Source organism: Tamandua tetradactyla, chromosome 19 (assembly GCF_023851605.1).
Source record: "Tamandua tetradactyla isolate mTamTet1 chromosome 19, mTamTet1.pri, whole genome shotgun sequence".
Classification (NCBI taxonomy): Eukaryota; Metazoa; Chordata; class Mammalia; order Pilosa; family Myrmecophagidae; genus Tamandua; species Tamandua tetradactyla.
In genome coordinates, this window is record NC_135345.1 from 71,737,481 (window position 1) to 71,757,851 (window position 20,371).

Sequence of the window (20,371 nt, forward strand, 5' to 3'; positions counted from 1 at the left end):
AGCTACTATATCAACAGAAGTGTAGAACATATGGAATAAAAATAAATAATAGGGGGAACAATTGTTAAAATAAATTTAGTTTGAAATGCTAGTGGTAAATGAAAGTGAGGGGGTAAGGGGTATGGTATGCATAATCTTTTTTTTTCCTCTGTTATCGTTTTATTTCTTTTTCTGTTGTCTTTTTATTTCTTTTTCTAAATCGATGCGAATGTTCTAAAAAATGATGAATATGCACCTATGTGATGATATTAAGAATTACTGATTGTATATGTAGAATGGAATGATATCTTAATATTTTGTTAATTTTTTTTCAATTAATAAAAAAGTTAAAAAAAATAAAAGAAAAACAAAAAACAAACAAAAAAAACTTATAGGATGAAGCAAAGGCTTTATTACTGAAAGGGAACTTTATAGCTCCATACGCTTACATTAAAAAAAATGAAAGCTCTCTTATCAGAGACCTAAACTCACAATGGAGGATCTAAAAAACTGGAAGGTTTATGAAGCTAAACTAAAAGCAAGTAGAAGGTAGGAAATAACAAAAGGAGGAGCAAAAATAAATGAAATCAAGAATAAAAAAGCAATAGAAAAGATCAACAAAATTAAAAAAAAGAGCGAAAAAACAAACTTTAGCTAGACTGACAAAAAAAAAGAGGGCACATATAACTAAAATCAGAGATGAACAGGGACAAATTGCTCCCAATCAAAAGAAATAAAAAATCATTCTAAGAGGGTACTATGCGTAATCATACTTTAACAAACTGGATAACCTAGATGAAATGGACCTACTCCCAGAAACATACAAACTACCTACAGTGACTCAAAAAGAAACAGAATCACTTAGTCCAATTTCCTAATTTACAGATGAAAGATTGAGGCCCACAAACTTATTACACTGACTCAAGAAGAAACAGAAGACCTAACCAGACAAATAACCAGGTAAAGACACTGAATTAGTAATCAAAAAGCTACCCAAAAAGAAAAGCTCAGGACTAGATAGCTTCACAAGAGAATTTTAAAGAACATTTGAAGAATCAACATCAAACCTACTCAAATTCTTCCAAAAAATAGGAGGGAGAACAATCCTTAATTCACTGTATGAGACAAACACCAAAGTAATACCAAAGTCAAATAAAGATAACATAAGAAAAGAAAATTATGAACCAATATTCCTTATGAATATACATGCAAAAATTGTCAATAAAATACTAGCAAAGCAAACCCAAAAGCACAGTAAACAAAGTATATACCATGATCAAGTGGGAATACTTCCAGGTATGCAGGGTTGGTCAACATAAGAAAAAAAATAAATGCAATAAAGCACATTAACAGAATGTAGGAGAAAACCACATGATAATCTCAATTGACACAGAAAAGGCATTTGCCAAAATCCAGCCCCCCTTCTTGACAAAGAAAAACCTAGAAAACCAGAAATAGAAGGAAACTGCCTCAATTAGGGCATGTATGAAAAATCCATGCTAACATCAAACTTTATGGTGAAAGACTGAAAGCTTTCCCTTTAAGACTGGGAATAAGACAAGTATGCCAACTTTCACCACGATTATTCAATATTGCACTAGAAATCTTGCCAGAGCAATTAGGCAGGAAAAAGAAATAAAAGGCCTCCAAAATAAAAAGGGAAAAGTAAAACATTTGTTATTTACAGATTACATGATTTTATATGCAGAAAATCCTGAAAAATCCACAACAGAGCTCCTAGAGCTAATAGATTAATTCAGCAAGTAGCAGGATACACATCAATACCCCAATATCAGTAATACTGCTGTACGCTAATAATGAACAATCTGGAGAAGATAGAAAGAAAAAAATTCTATTTATGATAGCACAAAAGGTTCAAATGTGTAGGAATAAATCTAACCAAGGATGTAAAGGACTTTATGCAGAAAACTACAAAACACTACTAAAAGAAATCAAGAAGACCTAAATAAATGGAATGCATTCCATGCACATGAATTGGAAGACTACATCAAATGTTAATTCCACCCAAAACGATTTCTAGATCCAATACAACCCCAATCAAAATTCTGACGACTTTCTTTGCAGAAATAGAAAGCCAATCAAATTTTTGAGGAAGATTAGTAAAATTTGGTTATTCCTGAATAACCAAAATAATCTTGAAAAACATGAAGTAGAAGGATTCACACTTCCCAATCATAAAATTTATTACAAAGCAACAGTACTCAAAACAGCATGATATTCACGCAATACAATATTGACCAACAGAAATGAATTGAGAGTTCAGAAATAAATCTTCCCACCTATGGCCAGCGCGTTTTTGACAAGGGTGCCAACTCTACTCAAATTGGAAAAGAACACTCTCTTCAAGAAATGATGCTGGGAAAACTGGCTGCCCAGATGCAAAAGAATGAAGGTGATCCCCTACTTCCCACTATATACAAGGATCCATTCAAATGGATCAAAGACCTAAATATAAGAATCAAAAATATTAAATTCCTAGAAGAAAATTAAGGATGTATCTTCAGAACCTTATGTTGGGCAATGTTTTCTTAGACTTCATACCTAAAGCACAAACAAAAGAAAAAAGAAAAAAATAAATAAATGGAACCTCATCAAAATTTAAAACTTTTGTATATCAAAGGACTTAATTATGAAACTTAAAAAACAACCTACACAATAGGAGAAAATATTTGGAACCCACATATCTGATAAAGACTTAATACCCAGAATATATAAAGAAATCCTCCAAGAACAAGACAAACAACCAACCAAAATCTGGGCAGAAGACATGAATTGACATTTCTTAAAAAAGATATAACAATGGCCAATAAACACATGAAAAAATGCTCAACTTCATTAGCCATTAGGGAAACGCATATCAAAACCACAATGAGTGGAGAGGAGCCAAGATGGTGGCTCAGAAAGTATGGGATATAGTTTGTCCTCCAGAGCAGCGAATAGCCAGAAACAGTATAGAACAACTGTGGGGCCACATCAGTGACTGGACACACAGCGTACCCCAGTCTGGACCAGCTGGACCAGCTGTGGGCCCCGCCCCCCCCCCAGAACCATGAGTTCCCCAAGCCATGGTGGCTGGCACTCCTTCCCCATAGGCTGCTTTCCAGAGGGGAAAGGAAAGTGACTTTACTGTAGCAGGGGCTGAGCACAACCAAAGTCCAACTGTGGAATTTATTAACAAATTCTGACTACTAAAAATAGGCCCTGATTCAGTTGTCAACTTGGCCAGGTGAAAGCACCTAGTTCTGTTGCTGTGGACATGAGCCAATGGTAGGTGAATCTCATCTGTTGCTAATTACATCCGCAGTCGGCTAGGAGGCGTGTCTGCTGCAATGAGTGACGTTTAACTTAATTGGCTTGTGCTTAAATGAGAGAACGCAATGTAGCACAGGCTAGCAGCTCAGCATTCCTCATCACAGCACTTGCAGCTCAGCCCAGGCCTTTGGAGAAGTCACCCCGGGGAAAGTTGTTGGAACCCAGGGGCCTGGAGAGAAGACCAGCAGAGACCATCCTGTGCCTTCCACGTAAGAAAAGAGCCTCAGTGGAAAGTTAGCTGCCTTTCCTCTGAAGAACCAACAAAATAAATCCCCTTTTATTAAAAGCCAATCCATCTCTGGTGTGTTGCATTCCGGCAGCTAGCAAACTAGAACAGGCCCCCAGCTCAGCTGAACCTTGTGTAAAAGCAGAGGTCGCTAGTTACTGCCCCAGCGCAAAGGGGACAGGGCTGACAGAAAAAAACAAAAGAAAAAAAAACAGGTACTTTTGAATCTCAAAAGGTCTGGGCCCTGCAAGAAAGGATGGGGCACACAGGACCTGGAGATACAAACAGCAAGGTACCTACTTAAGCTCTTGATTGGCAAACGTGAGGAACAGGTCCTGCTCTGAAAAGGACTTTTCTTTTTCTCTTTTGTGGCTGTGTTTCTATGGATTGGTTACTCTTTGGATATAGCTGCAAGGCTTCCCAGGCTCCACTGCCTGAGGCATAGGGCCCAGCTCAGGTGGAATCCCACCCTCAAGGAATTCAGACCCCAGGGTCTGGAAAAGGGAAATGATTAAAGCCAGCCTACAACCTCTCCTCTGTCTTCACCACGTCCCCAGCAGGGAGAGTCTGCTGAAGTTAAAGGTACCTCATCAACTTATGCTGGTGAGATGTGCAGGCAGAAAAGCGCCACACACTGGGCAGGAGAGAAAAACGCAGACGCCACAGACTTCATAGGAAAATCGTTCCATCTGCTGGGTCTCACCCTCAGGGAAAACTGATGCAGGTGACTCTTTCCTCCTGAGAGGAGACCAGTTTGGTCCAGGAAAACCTGAGTGGGATCTATAATACCAAGTAGACCCTCCAAAGGGGTGGGGGAAAGGTAACATACAGGCAGGGCAAGAAACAAAAGAACTGAAAAATTCCGATCTATTAAACAAAACCTAAGCTAAAGGACTAGAATAAGGTGAACTGAATGTCAAAGAACAGATAGACAACAATGTCACCCCGCAAATAATCCTAAGGAAAAAAAAGTGAAAACAATCTCTAGAATAAATAATTAAGGTAATTAAATGCCTAGACACCAGCAAAAAAAAAAAACAAATCACACCAGGAAAATTGAAGATATGGCCCAGTCAAAGGAACACAAATAATTCAAATGAGATATAGAAGTTCAGACAATTAATTCAGAATAGTTGAACAGATGGGGAAAACCTCATCAAAAACCAAATCAATGAATTGAGGGAGGATGTAAAGAAGGCAAGAAATGAACAAAAACAAGAAATCGAAAGTCCGAAAAAACAAATCACAGAACTTATGCGAATGAAAGGCACGGGAGAAGAGATGAAAAAAACAGCGGAAATCTACAAAGTCAGATTTCAAGAGGCAGAAGATAGGATTAGTGAACTGGAGGATGGGACATCTGAAATCCAACAAGCAAAAGAAAATAGCGGGAAAAGAACGGAAACATATGAGCAGGGACTCAGGGAACTGAATTACAACATGAAGCACACAATTATATATGTTGTGGGTGTCCCAGAAGGAGAAGAGAAGGGAAACAGAGGAGAAAAACTAATGGACGAAATTATCACTGAAAATTTCCCAACTCTCATGAAAGACATAACATTACAGATTCAAGAAGTGCAGCATACCCCAAACAGAATAGATCCAAATAGACGTACTCCAAGACACTTACTAATCAGAATGTCAGAGGTCAAAGAGAAAGAGAGAATCTTGAAGGCAGCAAGAGAAAAGCAACCCATCACATGTAAGGGAAGCCCAATAACACTATGCATAGATTTCTCAGCAGAAACCATGGAGGCGAGAAGACAGTGGGATGATATATTTAAGACACTCAACGAGAAAAACTGCCAACCAAGAATTCTATATCCAGCAAAATCGTCCTTCAAAATTGAGGGAGAAATTAAAACATTTGCAGACAAAAAATCACTGAGAGAATTTGTGACCAAGAGACCAGCTCTGCAAGACATACTAAAGGGAGCACTAGAAACAGATAAGAAAAGACAGAAGAGAGAAGTGTGGAGAAGAGTACAGAAAGGAAGACTATGAGTGAAGATAAAAAGAAGGAAAATTAGATATGACATATAAAATTCAGAAGGCAAAATGGTAGAAGATAGTACTCCCTGTACAGTAATAACACTAAATGTTAATGGATTAAACTCCCCAATCAAAAGACACAGACTGGTAGAATGAATTAAAAATCAGGATCCATCTATATGCTGTCTACAGGAAATGCATCTTAGACCCACAGATAAACATATGTTGAAAGTGAAAGTTTGGGAAAAGATATTTCATGCAAATAACAATCAGAAAAGAGCAGGAGTAGCTATACTAATATCCAACAAATTAGACTTCAAATGTAAAAGTTTAAAGAGACAAAGAAGGATACTATGTATTAATAAAAGGAACAATTCAACAAGAAGACATAACAATCATAAATATTTATTCACCAAACCAGAATCCTCCAAAATACACGCGGCAAACACTGAAAAGAGAAATAGACACATCTACCATAATAGCTGGGGACTTCAATTCCCCACTCTCATCAATGGACAGAACATTTAGACAGAGGATCAATAACGAAACACAAGAATTTGAACAACACAATAAATGAGCTAGACTTAACAGACATTTATAGAACATTTCACCCCACAACAGCAGGATACACCTTTTTCTCAAGTGCTCATGGATCATTCTCAAAGATAGACCCTATGCTGGGTCACAAAGCAAGTCTCAACAAATTTTAAAAGACTGAAATCATACAAAACACTATCTCAGACCATAAAGGAATGAAGTTGGAAATTAATAACAGGCAGAAACTTCACAAATATGTGGAGGCTCAACAACACACTCTCAAACAACCAGTGGGTCAAGGAAGAAATTACAAGAGAAATCAGTAAATATCTCGAGGCAAATGAAGATGAAAACGCAACATATCAAAAACTTATGGGATGCAGCAAAGGCAGTGCTAAGAGGGAAATTTATTGCCCTAAATGCCTATATCAAAAAAGAAAGGGCAAAAATTGAGGAATTAATTGTTCACTTGGATACCCATAAGCAAAAGAATGAAAGAGGATCCTTATCTCACACCCTATAAAAAATTAACTCAAAATGGATCAAAGACCTAAACATTAGATAAAAGACCATAAAACTGTTAGAATAAAGTGCAGGGAGATATCTTATAAATCTTATAATAGAAGGCGGTTTCCTAGACCTTACACCCAAAGGACGAGCACTGAAGAAAGAAATAAATATGAATAAATAAATAAATAAATGGGAACTTCTCCAACTTAAACACTTTCGTACATCGAAGACAATATTTGGAATGGGAAACAATATTTGGAAACAATATTATCAGATAAAGGTCTAGTATCCAAAATATATAGACTGTTCAACTCAATAACAAAAAGACAGCCAACCCAATTACAAAATGCGCAAAAGACTTGAACAGACACTTCTCAGAAGAAGAAATACAAATGGACAAAAGGCACATGAAGAGATACTCAACTTCCCTGGCTATTAGGAAAATGCAAATCAAAACCACAGTGAAATATCATCTCATACCCACTAGAATGGCTATTATCAATAAAACAAAATGACAAGTGCTGGACAGGATGTGGAGAAAGAGGCACACTTATCCACTGCTGGTGGGAATGTCAAATGGTACAACCACTGTGGAAGGGAGTTTGGAGGTTCCTCAGGAAGCTAAATATAGAATTGCCATATGAACTGGCAACACCGCAGCTAGGTATCTACTCGGAGGACAAGAGGGCAAGGACACAAGCGGACATTTGCACACCAATGTTTACAGTAGCATTATTTACAATTGCAAAGAGATGGAAACAGCCAAAATGTCCATCAACAGATGAGTGGCTAAACAAACTGTGGTGTATACATACAATGGAATATTATGCAGTCGTAAGAGAGAATAAAGTTATGAAGTATGTAACAAAATGGATGGACCTTAAGAACATTATGCTGAGTGAGATTAGCCAGAAACAAAAGGACAAATACTGCATGGTCTCACTGATATGAACTGACATTAGTGAATAAATTTGGAGAATTTCATTGGTAAAAGAGACCATCAGGAGATAGAAATAGCTGAAGCTGTTTCTGAAGCTGGAGCTGAAGGGATACAGATTGTGCAACAGGACTGATTGAAAAAAACTCAGAAATGGATACCACAATACTACCTAACTGTATTAGTTAGATTCAGTTGTCAACTTGGCCAGGTGAGCATACCTAGTCTTGCTGCTGCAGCAACGGTACGTGAACCTCACCTGTTGCTAATTACATCTACAGTTGGCTAGGAGGCGTGTCTGCTGCAATTGGTGAAGTTTGACTTAATTGGCTGGTGCTTAAAAATGAGAGAGCGCAACGTAGCACAACTAAGCAGCTTGGCATTCCTCATCTCAGCACTCACAGCTCAGCCCAGGCCTTTGGAGATGCAGAAAGAAGTTACCCCGGGGAAAGTTGTTGGAACCCAGAGGCCTGGAGAGAAGACCAGCAGAGACCATCCTGTGCCTTCCACATAAGAAAGAACCTCAGTGGAAAGTCAGCTGCCTTTCCTCTGATGAACTAACAAAATAAATCCCCTTTTATTAAAAGCCAATCCATCTCTGGTGTGTTGCATTCCGGCATCTAGCAAACTAGACCACTAACTATAATACAATTATGTCAAAACACTGAATGAAGCTGAATGTGAGAATGATAGAGGGAGAAGGGCTGGTGGCACAAATGAAATCAGAAAGAAAGATAGAAGATAAAGACTGAGATGGTATAACTAGAATGTATATAGTGACTAAATGTACAAATTTTAAAAACTCGTTTTTGCATGAGAAGAACATAGGAATGTCATTACTGCAGGGTGTTGAAATTGATGGTAATCAATATTTTAAAATTTTAACTGATTTGTGTGAGACTAAAGCAAAAATCTTTATTTGGTACAAAATTTATATTTTGACTAGTGCATTTCCTAATATAACTTACGTAGACAGCTTAACTGAACACCATAAGTACATGGAACCTTGAGTAGGGCATGAGATTTTGTTGTATTGTCCAGAGTGATGCCCTGATAAATCCCAGAGGGATTTGAACAGTGAATAAAAAAGTATTTGCAAAGTCCCCTTTGGGGAATGGTGAGAAAGGGGGAAAATTCAACTTCCCCAAGTTGAATTCTTAATATTCTCACAAGCATTGCAGACAACCAAAGCAATAGGCTGAGCCCCCAATCTTGGGGTTTGTTCATATGAAACTTAACCCCCAAAAGATAGGTCAAGCCTACTTAAAATTAGGCCTAAGAGTCACCCCCAAGAGAACCTCTTTCGTTGCTCAGATGTGGCCTCTCCAGCCAACACAATAAGCAAACTCACTGCCCTCCCCCTGTCCACATGGGACATGACTCCCAGGGGTGTGGATCTTCCTGGCAATGTGGGACAGAAATCCTAGGATGAGCTGAGACTCAGCATCAAGGGATTGAGAAAACCTTCTCGACCAAAAGGGGGAATGAGACAAAACAAAGTGTCAATCGCTGAGATTCCAAATGGGTGAGAGAATCAAGAGGTTATCCTAGAGGTTATTCTTACGCATTAAATAGATATCATCTCGTTAGTCTAGATGCAATGGAAGAGCTGGAGGGAACTGCCTGAAAATGTAGAGCTGTGTCCCCGTACCCACGTTTCTTGAAGATGATTGTCTAATGATACAACTTTCACAACGTGACTGTGTGATTGTGAAAACCTTGTGTCTGATGCTCCTTTTATCTACCTTATCAAGAGAAAAGTAAAACATACGGTATAAAAATAATAATAGGGGGAACAAATGCTAAAATAAACTTAGATTAAAATGCTAGTGATCAATGATAGGGAGGGGTAAGGGGTATGGTATGTATGAATTTTTTCCTGCCGTCTTTTTATTTCTTTTTCTGAATTGATGCAAATGTTCTAAGAAATGATCATGATGATGAATATGCAACTATGGGATGATATTGTGAATTACTGATTATATATGTAGAACAGAATGCTCATATGTTAAGAATGTTTGTGTTTCTTTGTTTTCATATTTTTTTTAAAAATTTAAAAATTAAAAAAAAACAAACCACAATGAGATATAACTTCAGAGCCACTAGAATTGCAACTAAAGAAAACAAAACCAGAAAAACAGAAAAATACAAGGGTGGAGAGGAACACTCATTCATTGCTGGTAGCAATGTAAAATTGTGCAGCTACTGTGAATGACAGTTTAGTGGTCCCTCAGAAAGTTACGTATCGAATTACCATATCACCTGAGTGATCCCACCAGGTATATATTTAAAAGCACTGAAAGTAGGGATTTGAACAGATACTTGCACACCAATGTACACAGTAGCATTATTCACAATGGCCAAAAGATGGAATCAATCCAAGTATCAAGGAATTGATGAATGGATAAATATAATGTGGAATATACATACACACAATGGAATATTTTTCCATTATTACACAAAATGAATGAAACTCTGATCCATGAGACAGCATGGATGAACCTTAAAGACATCATGTTGAGTGCAATAAGCCAGACATGAAAGAACAAACAATACTGCATGATCTTTCTGGCTTGAAATAATAAAAATGGGCAAAATTCACTGAGTCAGAAACTACGGTACAGGTTGCCAACGGTCAGGATAGGTATGGGGAATGGAGAATTAATGCTTAAATTGTATATTTTCTGTTTGGGATGATGCAAAGGTTTTTTGGGATGGTAGCGTTTTTGAATGTGGTTCAAAATGTGGTTAAAAGGGGACATTTTAGGTTGTATATCTTACTAGAATAAAAATTTTAAAAACAAACATGGGCCTGTATAATATACACAGAAAGAACCTAATTTAAAACATGAACTTTAGTTTAACGATACAATTATGATAATATTATTTCATCAGCTATAAAAAATGAACCACACTAGACCAAATTATTAATGATGGGGGAGTACATAGTGACTATATTTTCTGTAAACTCAGAACTTCTCAAATAAAAACAAAGACAATTTTTTTTAATGTTCTAAAAATAAAGTATTAGAAAAAATATGTAGAGGATAATTTGGAAAATATGACTATAATTAGGCATTAATTAGTATTAAACTGTTAATTCTGTTAGATGTGATGATATGGTGATTACGTAAGAAAATGTTTTTTTTATAAAGATGCATACTGAAAAAACAGATAAAGGAAATACAACAAATGTTAATAATCCAAATGATGGACATTTCATGGTTCCTCACACTTTTCTCTGCTTTGAAGTTTTTACAGTCATATTACATAGTGTTTTCACAAAATGACCTGATGTGTGATACTTTAGTATCATTAGTATCTGCTTCACTCACCGGTTACCAATTTCTTCTCTGTGTTTCAACAAGGCTTGATTTGCCATTTCTGGTTCTTCAAATTGCACATAGGCTTCCCCTGTTTTTCTTCTCCCTCTATAGTCCATGACAAAAGTAATGTCTACTATATTCAGTCCTAAGACACCAAAAAATTATTACAAATAGTGATACCAAAGGATGTTTTTGCTCAGGCATTCATTCATGTGACTATAAAATTTTTATGCCATTTTGCTAGTCCCAAAGGTTGATACATAACTATTGGGAAGAAAATTATGCAACCTAAGTTAATAATAACTACATACCAATATCTCCAGAATGAACAAAAATGTAGAGATCAAGCACCCTCTCTAAAACTTAGAACTCTTACTCTTTAAATTTTATTTTGGCCATTAATTATACACTAGAGATCACTACTAATGGTGACTATTTATAGACAAATACTTTCAAATTGTATAAGTTGCTATTATCATAGAAAATAAAAATGTGACAGAATATTTCTTCCGATCATTTTGAAGGCTACCGATCTCAAAGATCTGCCCGATGGATAAAAACTCTTAAATAAATCTATAAATATTGGAAATCTTGGTCGAGCTTCCCCCTAAAAATACTAATATAATTGCATATATGAGGCCCTAAACATGATATAATAGAAAAGCACCTGCAAAGAAGTCTACAATGTCTTTCTCATTGCAACTGTAAGGAAGTCCTCTCAAACGAACCACGCCATCATTTACCACAGGTGAAGATTTGACCTGAAGGCTCTTCATTAAGGCATCCACATCTTCATTGTTTATCTCATATACTACAAAGAAAGAGCACAAAAGGTATGGGAAAAAAGAAAGAAGGAAGACGCCAACAACAACAACAAAAAAACATTGCTTGATGAGTTATCAAAAATTCAAAAACTACCATAATTTTCAATCTGTATATACTCCTTTGCAGAAAATATTAATGGCATTTATTTAATATTTACTATGTGCCAGGCATAATTTATTTAATCCTCATAATCTGTGGGATAAACCTGATCTGCTACAAATAGGAAACTCAGACTATCCCTGTGTTTCATTTTCACAAGCCATATAATGGCATATTCCTAATATCTACTATTTCACTATCGTTAAGGATCAAATGAAAACTTCCTTGAAAAGTATAAACTACTAATGTAATGATATGGAAAGCCAGAATCTGGCTTCACACACTATGGTAGTTTGAAGCAGTTATATATCCTAAAGAAGGCTATGTTCTTTTAATCCTTTACTCTGGGTGCAGACCTATTATAGGAGGGATTTTTTGATTAGGTTATTTCAATTGAGATTTGACCCATCCCATTCAAGGTAGGTCCTAACCCCCTTACAAGAGTTCTTTATAAAAGGATAAAGGATGCACAGAAAACACCCGAGAGAGCTCAGGAAAACCCCAGATGAGCTCAGAGACAAGGAAACACCCACAGAAGCTCAGAGAGGAAGCCAATGAAACCAGAAGTAGAAAGGACAGTTTCGTTCTGGCCATGAGCCTTCCCATGTGAAAGAGGTAGTCCCAGATGCCAGCAGCCTTTGTTCAGAGAAGGTATCATTCTGTTCATGTCATAATTTGGGGACTTTCACAGACTTAGAACTGTAAATTTGTAAGCTAATAAATCCTCATTGTAAAAGTCAACCCATTTCTGAACGAGGCCTTCCAATTTCTGTAATTCTGGACACATTCAGAGTATGTTGGGAAAATAATTAAAAATTATTGGCAAAGTCCCTCGAGGGACTAGAGAAAAAATACGGAACTATTAAACTTTCCCAGCTAGGAAATCACCGTTACTCTCTCAAACCTAAGGGGATCCCAAATAAATAGGCCAAGCCCTTGATCTTGAGGATTGCCCTTATGAAACTTTTTCTATAACAGAGAAATTAAGCCCTACGTATAAGTCCTAAGAGGTACTTTCAGAGAACATCTTTTGTGGCTCAGATGTAGCCTCTCTCTCTAAGCCCAACTCTGCAAGTAAAATCATTAGCTCCCCCTTACATGGAATATGACATCCAGGGGAGTAAATCTCCCTGGCAACGTGGGACATGACTCCCAGAGATGAGCCAGGACCTGGTACCATGGACTTGACAATGCCTACCTGTCCAAAAGGGGTAAAAATGTAACAAACTAAGGTTATCAGTGACTAAGAAAGTTCAAATAAAGTAAGAGGCTACCCTGGAAGGTATTCTTATATAAGCTTCAGCTAGATATTGCTAATGGCCATGGTATGCCAAGTCCCAACCAACAGTATTCCTATAAACCCTAAAGAATACCTAAGGCTCAACCTGAGACTCTTTATAGCAGTTTCACTCACTAAGTTTATTTTTCAGAAACCTAAAACCTCCAGATGGCTCCCAGGCCAGATAAGCCCTGAAACCCAGAGTTACCAGTCTCTTCAAGCGCATCAACTAGTTGCATCCCTGTAACCCATAATATCAATGCCCTTTACAATATGAAGGAGTTAGAATGGTCATTGCCCAAATATCCCTAAAGTCTGGGAGGAGGATCAAAAGAGGAGGCAGAGTTATAACAAAGAAGACAGGATTTAACACATGAGTTTAACTACTGAATCATTATATTACTATTTCTTTTTAGTCTCCTGTGTCTTAGAAGGAAAACCATGAAATTGCAGCACTATAACTCATATCATACTTTGAAATTTGTTCTAAAACTACTTATTAAAACGTACTGTTCTACTGAAGATGAACAAGACTGAAAGGGGTTCTACAGACCTACATGTCCCACTGATTAACACTAGAAATATCAATGAGTTCTTGCAAGAATTACTTCAAAGATATTATTGTATAAAAAGTGTTTAAGTCCAAGTATAGGGGGGCAAACTCCTATTGCATGCTTTGAGCTATGTTCAAAAGGAAACCATCAGCACTACCACAGCAACAACTGAGGTAAATAATGGGGGGAGGGACAAAAGTTAAGAGGAGGTTTAGATTTTCTATTTGGTGAGAGTGTGCTTATTGGTTTTCTTTCTCTTGGGAACAATGAAATTATCTAAAATAGAGAATACTGATGGACTGTGGACTTTGGGCCCTCTACGTGGTGCCCAATGAATGCAGGTGGCTAAAGGATGCACTGACGGAGAAGTAGACTGGCAAACAACGGTGCACACTTATGAACAAAGGTGATACTGCTACAAAAAGGAACAAAGTTGTGAGGCATACAAAGATGTGAATGAACATGTGGGACATTTGGTGAGACAAAGTAAGCCAGAAACAAAAAAACAATGGTATGGTCACCTTTAGAAAATGCTGATGAGAAGACAGGAGCCTAGACTGTAAGCTTTTGGAGCAGACACATTAAGTCCAGAGTGGTGATAATTATTTCTGGATTCTGAGAGGGTGTTTTATATATATAACCTGATATTTAGAGATAAAAACGAAGCCAAACAGGTTAGGGTTAAAGTAATTCAGAACACAGGGGTAAGGAAGACAGTGTCCATATTTTAGAACCACATAAACTCTTTGAGACCAACGGAAGAAAGGTTTATTCGGTCTGGAACTGAAATTTTCTGTAGTGCATAATCTAATTCAACCTATCGGTATAGCTCATTTGAACAACTGAAACACAAGGAGCACAGAATAAGAAAGAGGTCCTTTAATCCTGTGTAGATTATTGTAATGCCTGGATACATCCTAGAGTATATTAAACAGATAATCAAAAAGATTGGCAAAGTCCCTTGCGAGAAGGGAGAAAAACATGGAACTATTAAACCTTACCATCAGGGAATCCCCTGATACAGTGTCAAACTTTAGGGACACCCAAATCAATAGACCATGCCCTCAATCAGGGGGCTTACTATTGTGAAGTTTATATAGGTACTGGAAAAGCTTAGACTACCTATAGGCATGCCTAAGAGTTAGTTATGGAGGACCTCTGTTTTTGCTCAGATGTGGCCTCAGTCTCTCTAGTCCAACTCTGCAAGTGAAATCATTGCCTTCCCCCCCTATGTGGAACATGACATCCAGGGGTGAAAGTCTCCCTGGCTTGTGAGAGATGACTCCCAGGGATGAATCCAAACCTGGCACCATGGGATCAACAATTCCATCCTGATCAAAAGGGGGAAAAGAAGTGTAATTAATAAAGTATCAGTGGCAGAGAGAGTTCAGATAGCGTCAAGAGGCTACTATGGAGGTTGCTCTTATGCAAGCTTCAGTTAGTCCTTGCTGCTACCTATCATAATCTGCCAACCCCCAACCAGGACCATTCCAGCCAATCCTAAAGAACACCTAGGGCAATATATAAGATTCCACAAGGGTTCCAAGCACTAGCGTAACTTTCCAGAAACCTACAACTTCCAGATGGGTCCCTGGTCCAGATAAATCCTGAAACCTAGCCCAGCCTCTCCAGAACACCCAACAGTTTCATCTCCCTACCCCATATTAGTGACAGACCCTTTCAATATGAGAAATTTAGAACTGCCATAGCCCAAATATCCCTAAAGAGAGAGATGGAAAGATCAAAGGTAATGGTGAGGTTATACAGAGAAGATTGGACTTAACAAATGAATACGAATGCTGAATCATTAAATTGATATCTCTTTTAGTCTCCAGTATTTTAGAGCAGTGAGAAGTAAAAACCTAAAATTGTGAAATTGTAACCCATGTCAAAGTACAAAATATGTTCTACAACTAATTGTGGTGCTGTGCTTTGAAATTTATAGCTTTTTTGTATATATATTATTTTTTACAAAAAAAGAAGGAAAAAAGTTGACTATGATGATTAAAAAATATGTAAGCCCTCTAGCCTCCTGTATTCTGAATTAGCTAGAAGGAAAAATATGAGAGGATCGTATGGTAGCTGATGACAAATTCTGGATCTGTACTATAACTACTTGTTGAAGAGTGCTTTGTAAACTATTGCTTTTTTATTTCTTTGCTTTGTAAATATGTTATACTATACAATAAAAAAAAGTTAAAAAAGGTGACTGAGGAGTTATACAGAGAAGCTCAGATTTAACAAATGAATACGAGTGCTGAATCAGCATACTGATATATCTTTTAATCTCTAATAACTTAGAGCAGCTAGAAATAAAAACCTAAAACTATGGAATTATAACCCATACCAGACTCTGGAATTTATACAACAACTAATTGTTGCAATATATTCTGAAATTTATTGCTTTTTTGTATATATGTTATTTTTCACAAAAAAAAAAAAAAGAGAGAGAAGGAAGAGTATAATAGAGAAGATTCAACAACAACAATAAAAAAAGTGAATTATTTTTTGTCATAGGTGCTGATCAAAATTTAATAAGTCTGCTTATCATATATTTTGCATAAAAAATTTTTGTGTCAAAAAAAACAAAAAATGTACTGTTCTAGTTAGCAAGCTGATGGAATGCAATATACCAGAAACAGAACAGCTTATAAAAAGTAGAATTTGCAAAGTTGCAAATTTACATGTTCTAAGGCTGTGAAAATATTCCAATTAAAGCAAGGCTATACCATGGTTCAATCTAAGGCATCCAGGGAGAGATACCTTGGTTCAAGAAAGCCAATGACATTCAGAGTTTCTCTCTCAACTAGAAAGGCACATGGCAAACATAGCGAACTCTGCTAGCTTTCTCTCCAGGCTTCTTGTTTCATGAAACTCCCCAGGGGAGGGTTTCCTACTTCATCTCCAAAGGTTCTAGCTGTGTGGGCTCTGTAGCTTTTTCCAAAATGGGCCCCTCCTATAGGGGCCCAGTAAGCAACCCCACCTTGAATGGGTGGAGACACATCTCCATGGAAACCATCTAATCAAAAGTTACCACACACAATTGGGTGGGTCTATGGGAACAGTCAAAAACCTCCTACCCGGCAATATTGAATGAGGATTAAAGGACATGGCTTTGTTGGGGTCCACAACAGATTCAAATGGGCACATGTACTTTGAATATTTAATCTTTGATAATGTAATATTACAAAGGACATCAAGCTTAATCATCATTACATCATTAACAGTATTTTACCTCACATCCCTCTCTTCTCATTTGCTTGGAGTGTTTTCATTCTCCTGCAGTAACTCTTACTTTGTTACTGATTTCTAAGGGCTCATTTCTGATGAATGATGTTAGTCTTAATGTTTATGCACTGCACATGAAAGACCATGTTTTCTTTCCATTAATTCACTGTTTTATTTTTGGTTGTACAGAAGTTATGTATTAAAATATAACCATTTTCTGTTGCATGGCTTTTTTTTTTTTTTCATGGGCAGGCACCAGAAATCAAACCCAGGTCTCCAGCATGGTAGGCAAGAGCTCTCTGCCTGCTGAGCCACCGTGGCCCACCGTTGCATGGCTTTTGAGTTTTGTATTCTTAAAAACATTTACATTGGTTGCACATATATGTTTGTACTCTCTTCTATTTTTAAAAATTATTTTTGCCATTCTTTATGCATGAGTGATTACTTTGGTTCTAAAGCATTAAATTTTCAATCTTAAAAAACGTACTTTGAAATTTATTGCTTTTTGTACATATATTTCACAATAAAAAATGTTAAAAAAGACAGAGATCATATGATAAGAAATAACTTAAAATCCAGCAATACATTAAAAGAATTATACATCAAGACCAAATAGGATTCATCCCAGGTATGCAAGGAAGATCAACATAAGAAACTCAGTTAATGTAATACACCATATAAACAAATCAAAGCAGAAAAACCACATGATCTCTCGACTGATGCAGAAAAGGCATTTGACAAAATTCAACATCCTTTCATGTTGAAAACACTTCAAAGGATAGGAATAGAGGGAATTTCCGCAACATGATACAGGGAATATATGAAAAAACCACAACTAACATCATCCTCAATGGGGAAAAACTGAAAACTTTCCCCCTAAGATCAGGAACAAGACAAGGATGCCAACTATCACCACTGTTATTCAACATTATGTTGGAAGCTCTACCCAGAGCAATTAAGACAAGAAAAAGAAATACAAGGCATCAAAATTGGAAAGGAAGAAGTAAAACTCGCACTGTTTGCAGATGATATGATACTATATGTTGAAAACCAAAAAAAAAATACACAGCAAAACTACTAGAGCTAATAAATGATTACAGCAAAGTGGCAGGTTACAAGATCAATATTCAAAAATCTGTAGTGTTTCTATACACTAGTAATGAACAATCTGAGGGGGAAATCAAGAAACGAATTCCATTTACATTTGCAACCAAAAAAATAAAATATTTAGGAATAAATTTAACTAAAGAGATGAAAGACCTATACAAAGAAAACTACAAGAAATTGCTAAAAGAAATCACAGAAGACCTAAATAGATGGAAAGGCATAACGTGTTCATGGACTGGAAGAAAAACTTAATAACTTAAATATAGTTAAGATGTCAAAATGTAGGGACATATCTTATGAAACTTACAATTGGAGGCGGTTTTATGGACCTTAAACCTAAAGCAAGGGCACCGAAGAAAGAAATAAATAAATGGGAGCTCCTCAAAATTAAACACTTTTGTGCATCAAAGAACTTCATCAAGAAAGTAGAAAGACAGCCTACACAATGCGAGACAATATTTGGAAACGACATATCAGATAAAGGTCTAGTATCCAGAATTTATAAAGAGATTGTTCAACAACAAAAAGACAGCCAACCCAATTACAAAATGGGAAAAAGACTTGAACAGACACCTCTCAGAAGAGGAAATACAAATGGCCAAAAGGCACATGAAGAGATGCTCAATGTCCCTGGCCATTAGAGAAATGCAAATCAAAACCACAATGAGATATCATCTCACACCTACCAGAATGGTCATTATCAACAAAACAGAAAATGACAAGTGCTGGAGAGGATGCGGAGAAAGAGACACACTTATCCATTATCGGCGAGAATGTCAAATGGTACAACTGCTGTGGAAGACAGTTTGGCAGTTCCTCAGGAAGCTAAATATAGAATTGCCATATGACCTGGCAATACCATTGCTAGGTATCTACTCAGAGGACCTGAGGGCAAGGACACAAATGGACATTTGCACAACAATGTTTAAAGCAGCATTATTTACAATTGCAAAGAGATGGAAACAGTCAAAATGTCCATCAACAGACGAGTGGCTAAACAAACTGTGGTATATACATACGATGAAATACTATGCAGCCGTAAGACAGAATAAAGTTATGAAGTATGTAACAACATGGACAGACCTTAAGGACACTATGCTGAGTGAGATTAGCCAGAAACAAAAGGACAAATACTGTATGGTCTCACTGATACAAACTGACATTAATGAATAAACTTGGAGAATTTCATTGGTAAAAGAGACCATCAAGAGGTAGAAATAGGGTTAGTTATTGGGTAATTGGAGCTGAAGAGATATAGATTGTGCAACAGGGCTCATTGAAAAAAAACTCAGAAATGGATAGCACAATACTACCTAACTGTAATATAATTATGTTAACACACTGAATGAAGCTGAATGTGAGAATGATAGAAGGAGGAGGGCTGGGGGCACAAATGAAATCAGAAAGAAAGATAGAACGATAAAGACTGAGATGGTATAATCTAGGAATGCCTAGAGTGTATAATGATAGTGACTAAATGTACAAATGTTAAAAATGTTTTGCATGAGGAAGAACAAAGGAATGTCAGTACTGCAGGGTGCTGAAAATAGATGGTAATTAATATTTTAAAATTTTAACTTATGGTACTTGGAATCTCAGGTAGGACATGAGATTTTGTTGGTCTGTCCGGAGTGATGCCCCGATGAATCCCAGAGTGATTCGATCAGTGAGTGGAAAAGTATTTGCAAACCCCTCTTCGGGGAATGGTGAGAACGGGGAGAAATTCAACCTCCCCAAGTTGAATTCTTGATATTCTCACAAGCAGTGTGGACAACCAAAGCTATAGGCTGAGCCCCCAGTCTTGGGGTTTGTTCATATGAAACTTAACCCCAAAAAGGATAGGTCATGTCTACTTAAAATTTAGGCCTAAGAGTCAACCCCAAGACAGCCTCTTTTGTTGCTCAGGTGTGGCCTCTCTCCATCTGTATTAGTTAGGGTTCTCTAGAGAAACAGAATCAACAGGGAACACTTGCAAATATAAAATTTATGAAAGTGTCTCACGTGACCATAGGAATGCAGAGTGCAAAATCCACAGGGCAGGCTGCGAAGCCGATGACTCCAATGGATGGCCTGGATGAACTCCACAGGAGAGGCTCACCAGCCAAAGCAGGAATGCAACCTGTCTCCTCTGAGTCCTCCTTAAAAGGCTTCCCATGATTGGATTTAGCATCACTAATTGCAGAAGACACTCCCCTTTGGCTGATTACAAATGGAATCAGCTGTGGATGTAGCTGACGTGATCATGACCTAATCCTATGAAATGTCCTCATTGCAACAGACAGGCCAGCGCTTGCCCAATCAGATGAACAGGTACCACAACTTGGCCAAGTTGACACCTGCCCCTAACCATGACACCATCCAACACAACAAGCAATCTCACCACCCTCCCCCTGTCTACATGGGACATGACTCCCAGGGGTGTGGACCTTCCTGGCA

General features: G+C 37.3%; 1 protein-coding gene across 2 annotated transcripts in view; it reads right to left on the bottom strand.

Annotated features, from left to right (window-relative positions):
- The window catches only part of GRSF1 (G-rich RNA sequence binding factor 1), a 60,085-nt gene that overhangs the window by 17,112 nt on the left and 22,602 nt on the right, over positions 1 to 20,371 (bottom strand). For both annotated transcript variants that reach the window (XM_077137055.1, XM_077137056.1), the window contains exons 4-5: positions 11,511 to 11,654; positions 10,853 to 10,988 (exon numbers count right to left, since the gene is read on the bottom strand). In XM_077137055.1, the coding sequence (XP_076993170.1) occupies positions 10,853 to 10,988; positions 11,511 to 11,654 (280 nt within the window). The remainder of the gene's footprint in view (positions 1 to 10,852; positions 10,989 to 11,510; positions 11,655 to 20,371) is intronic.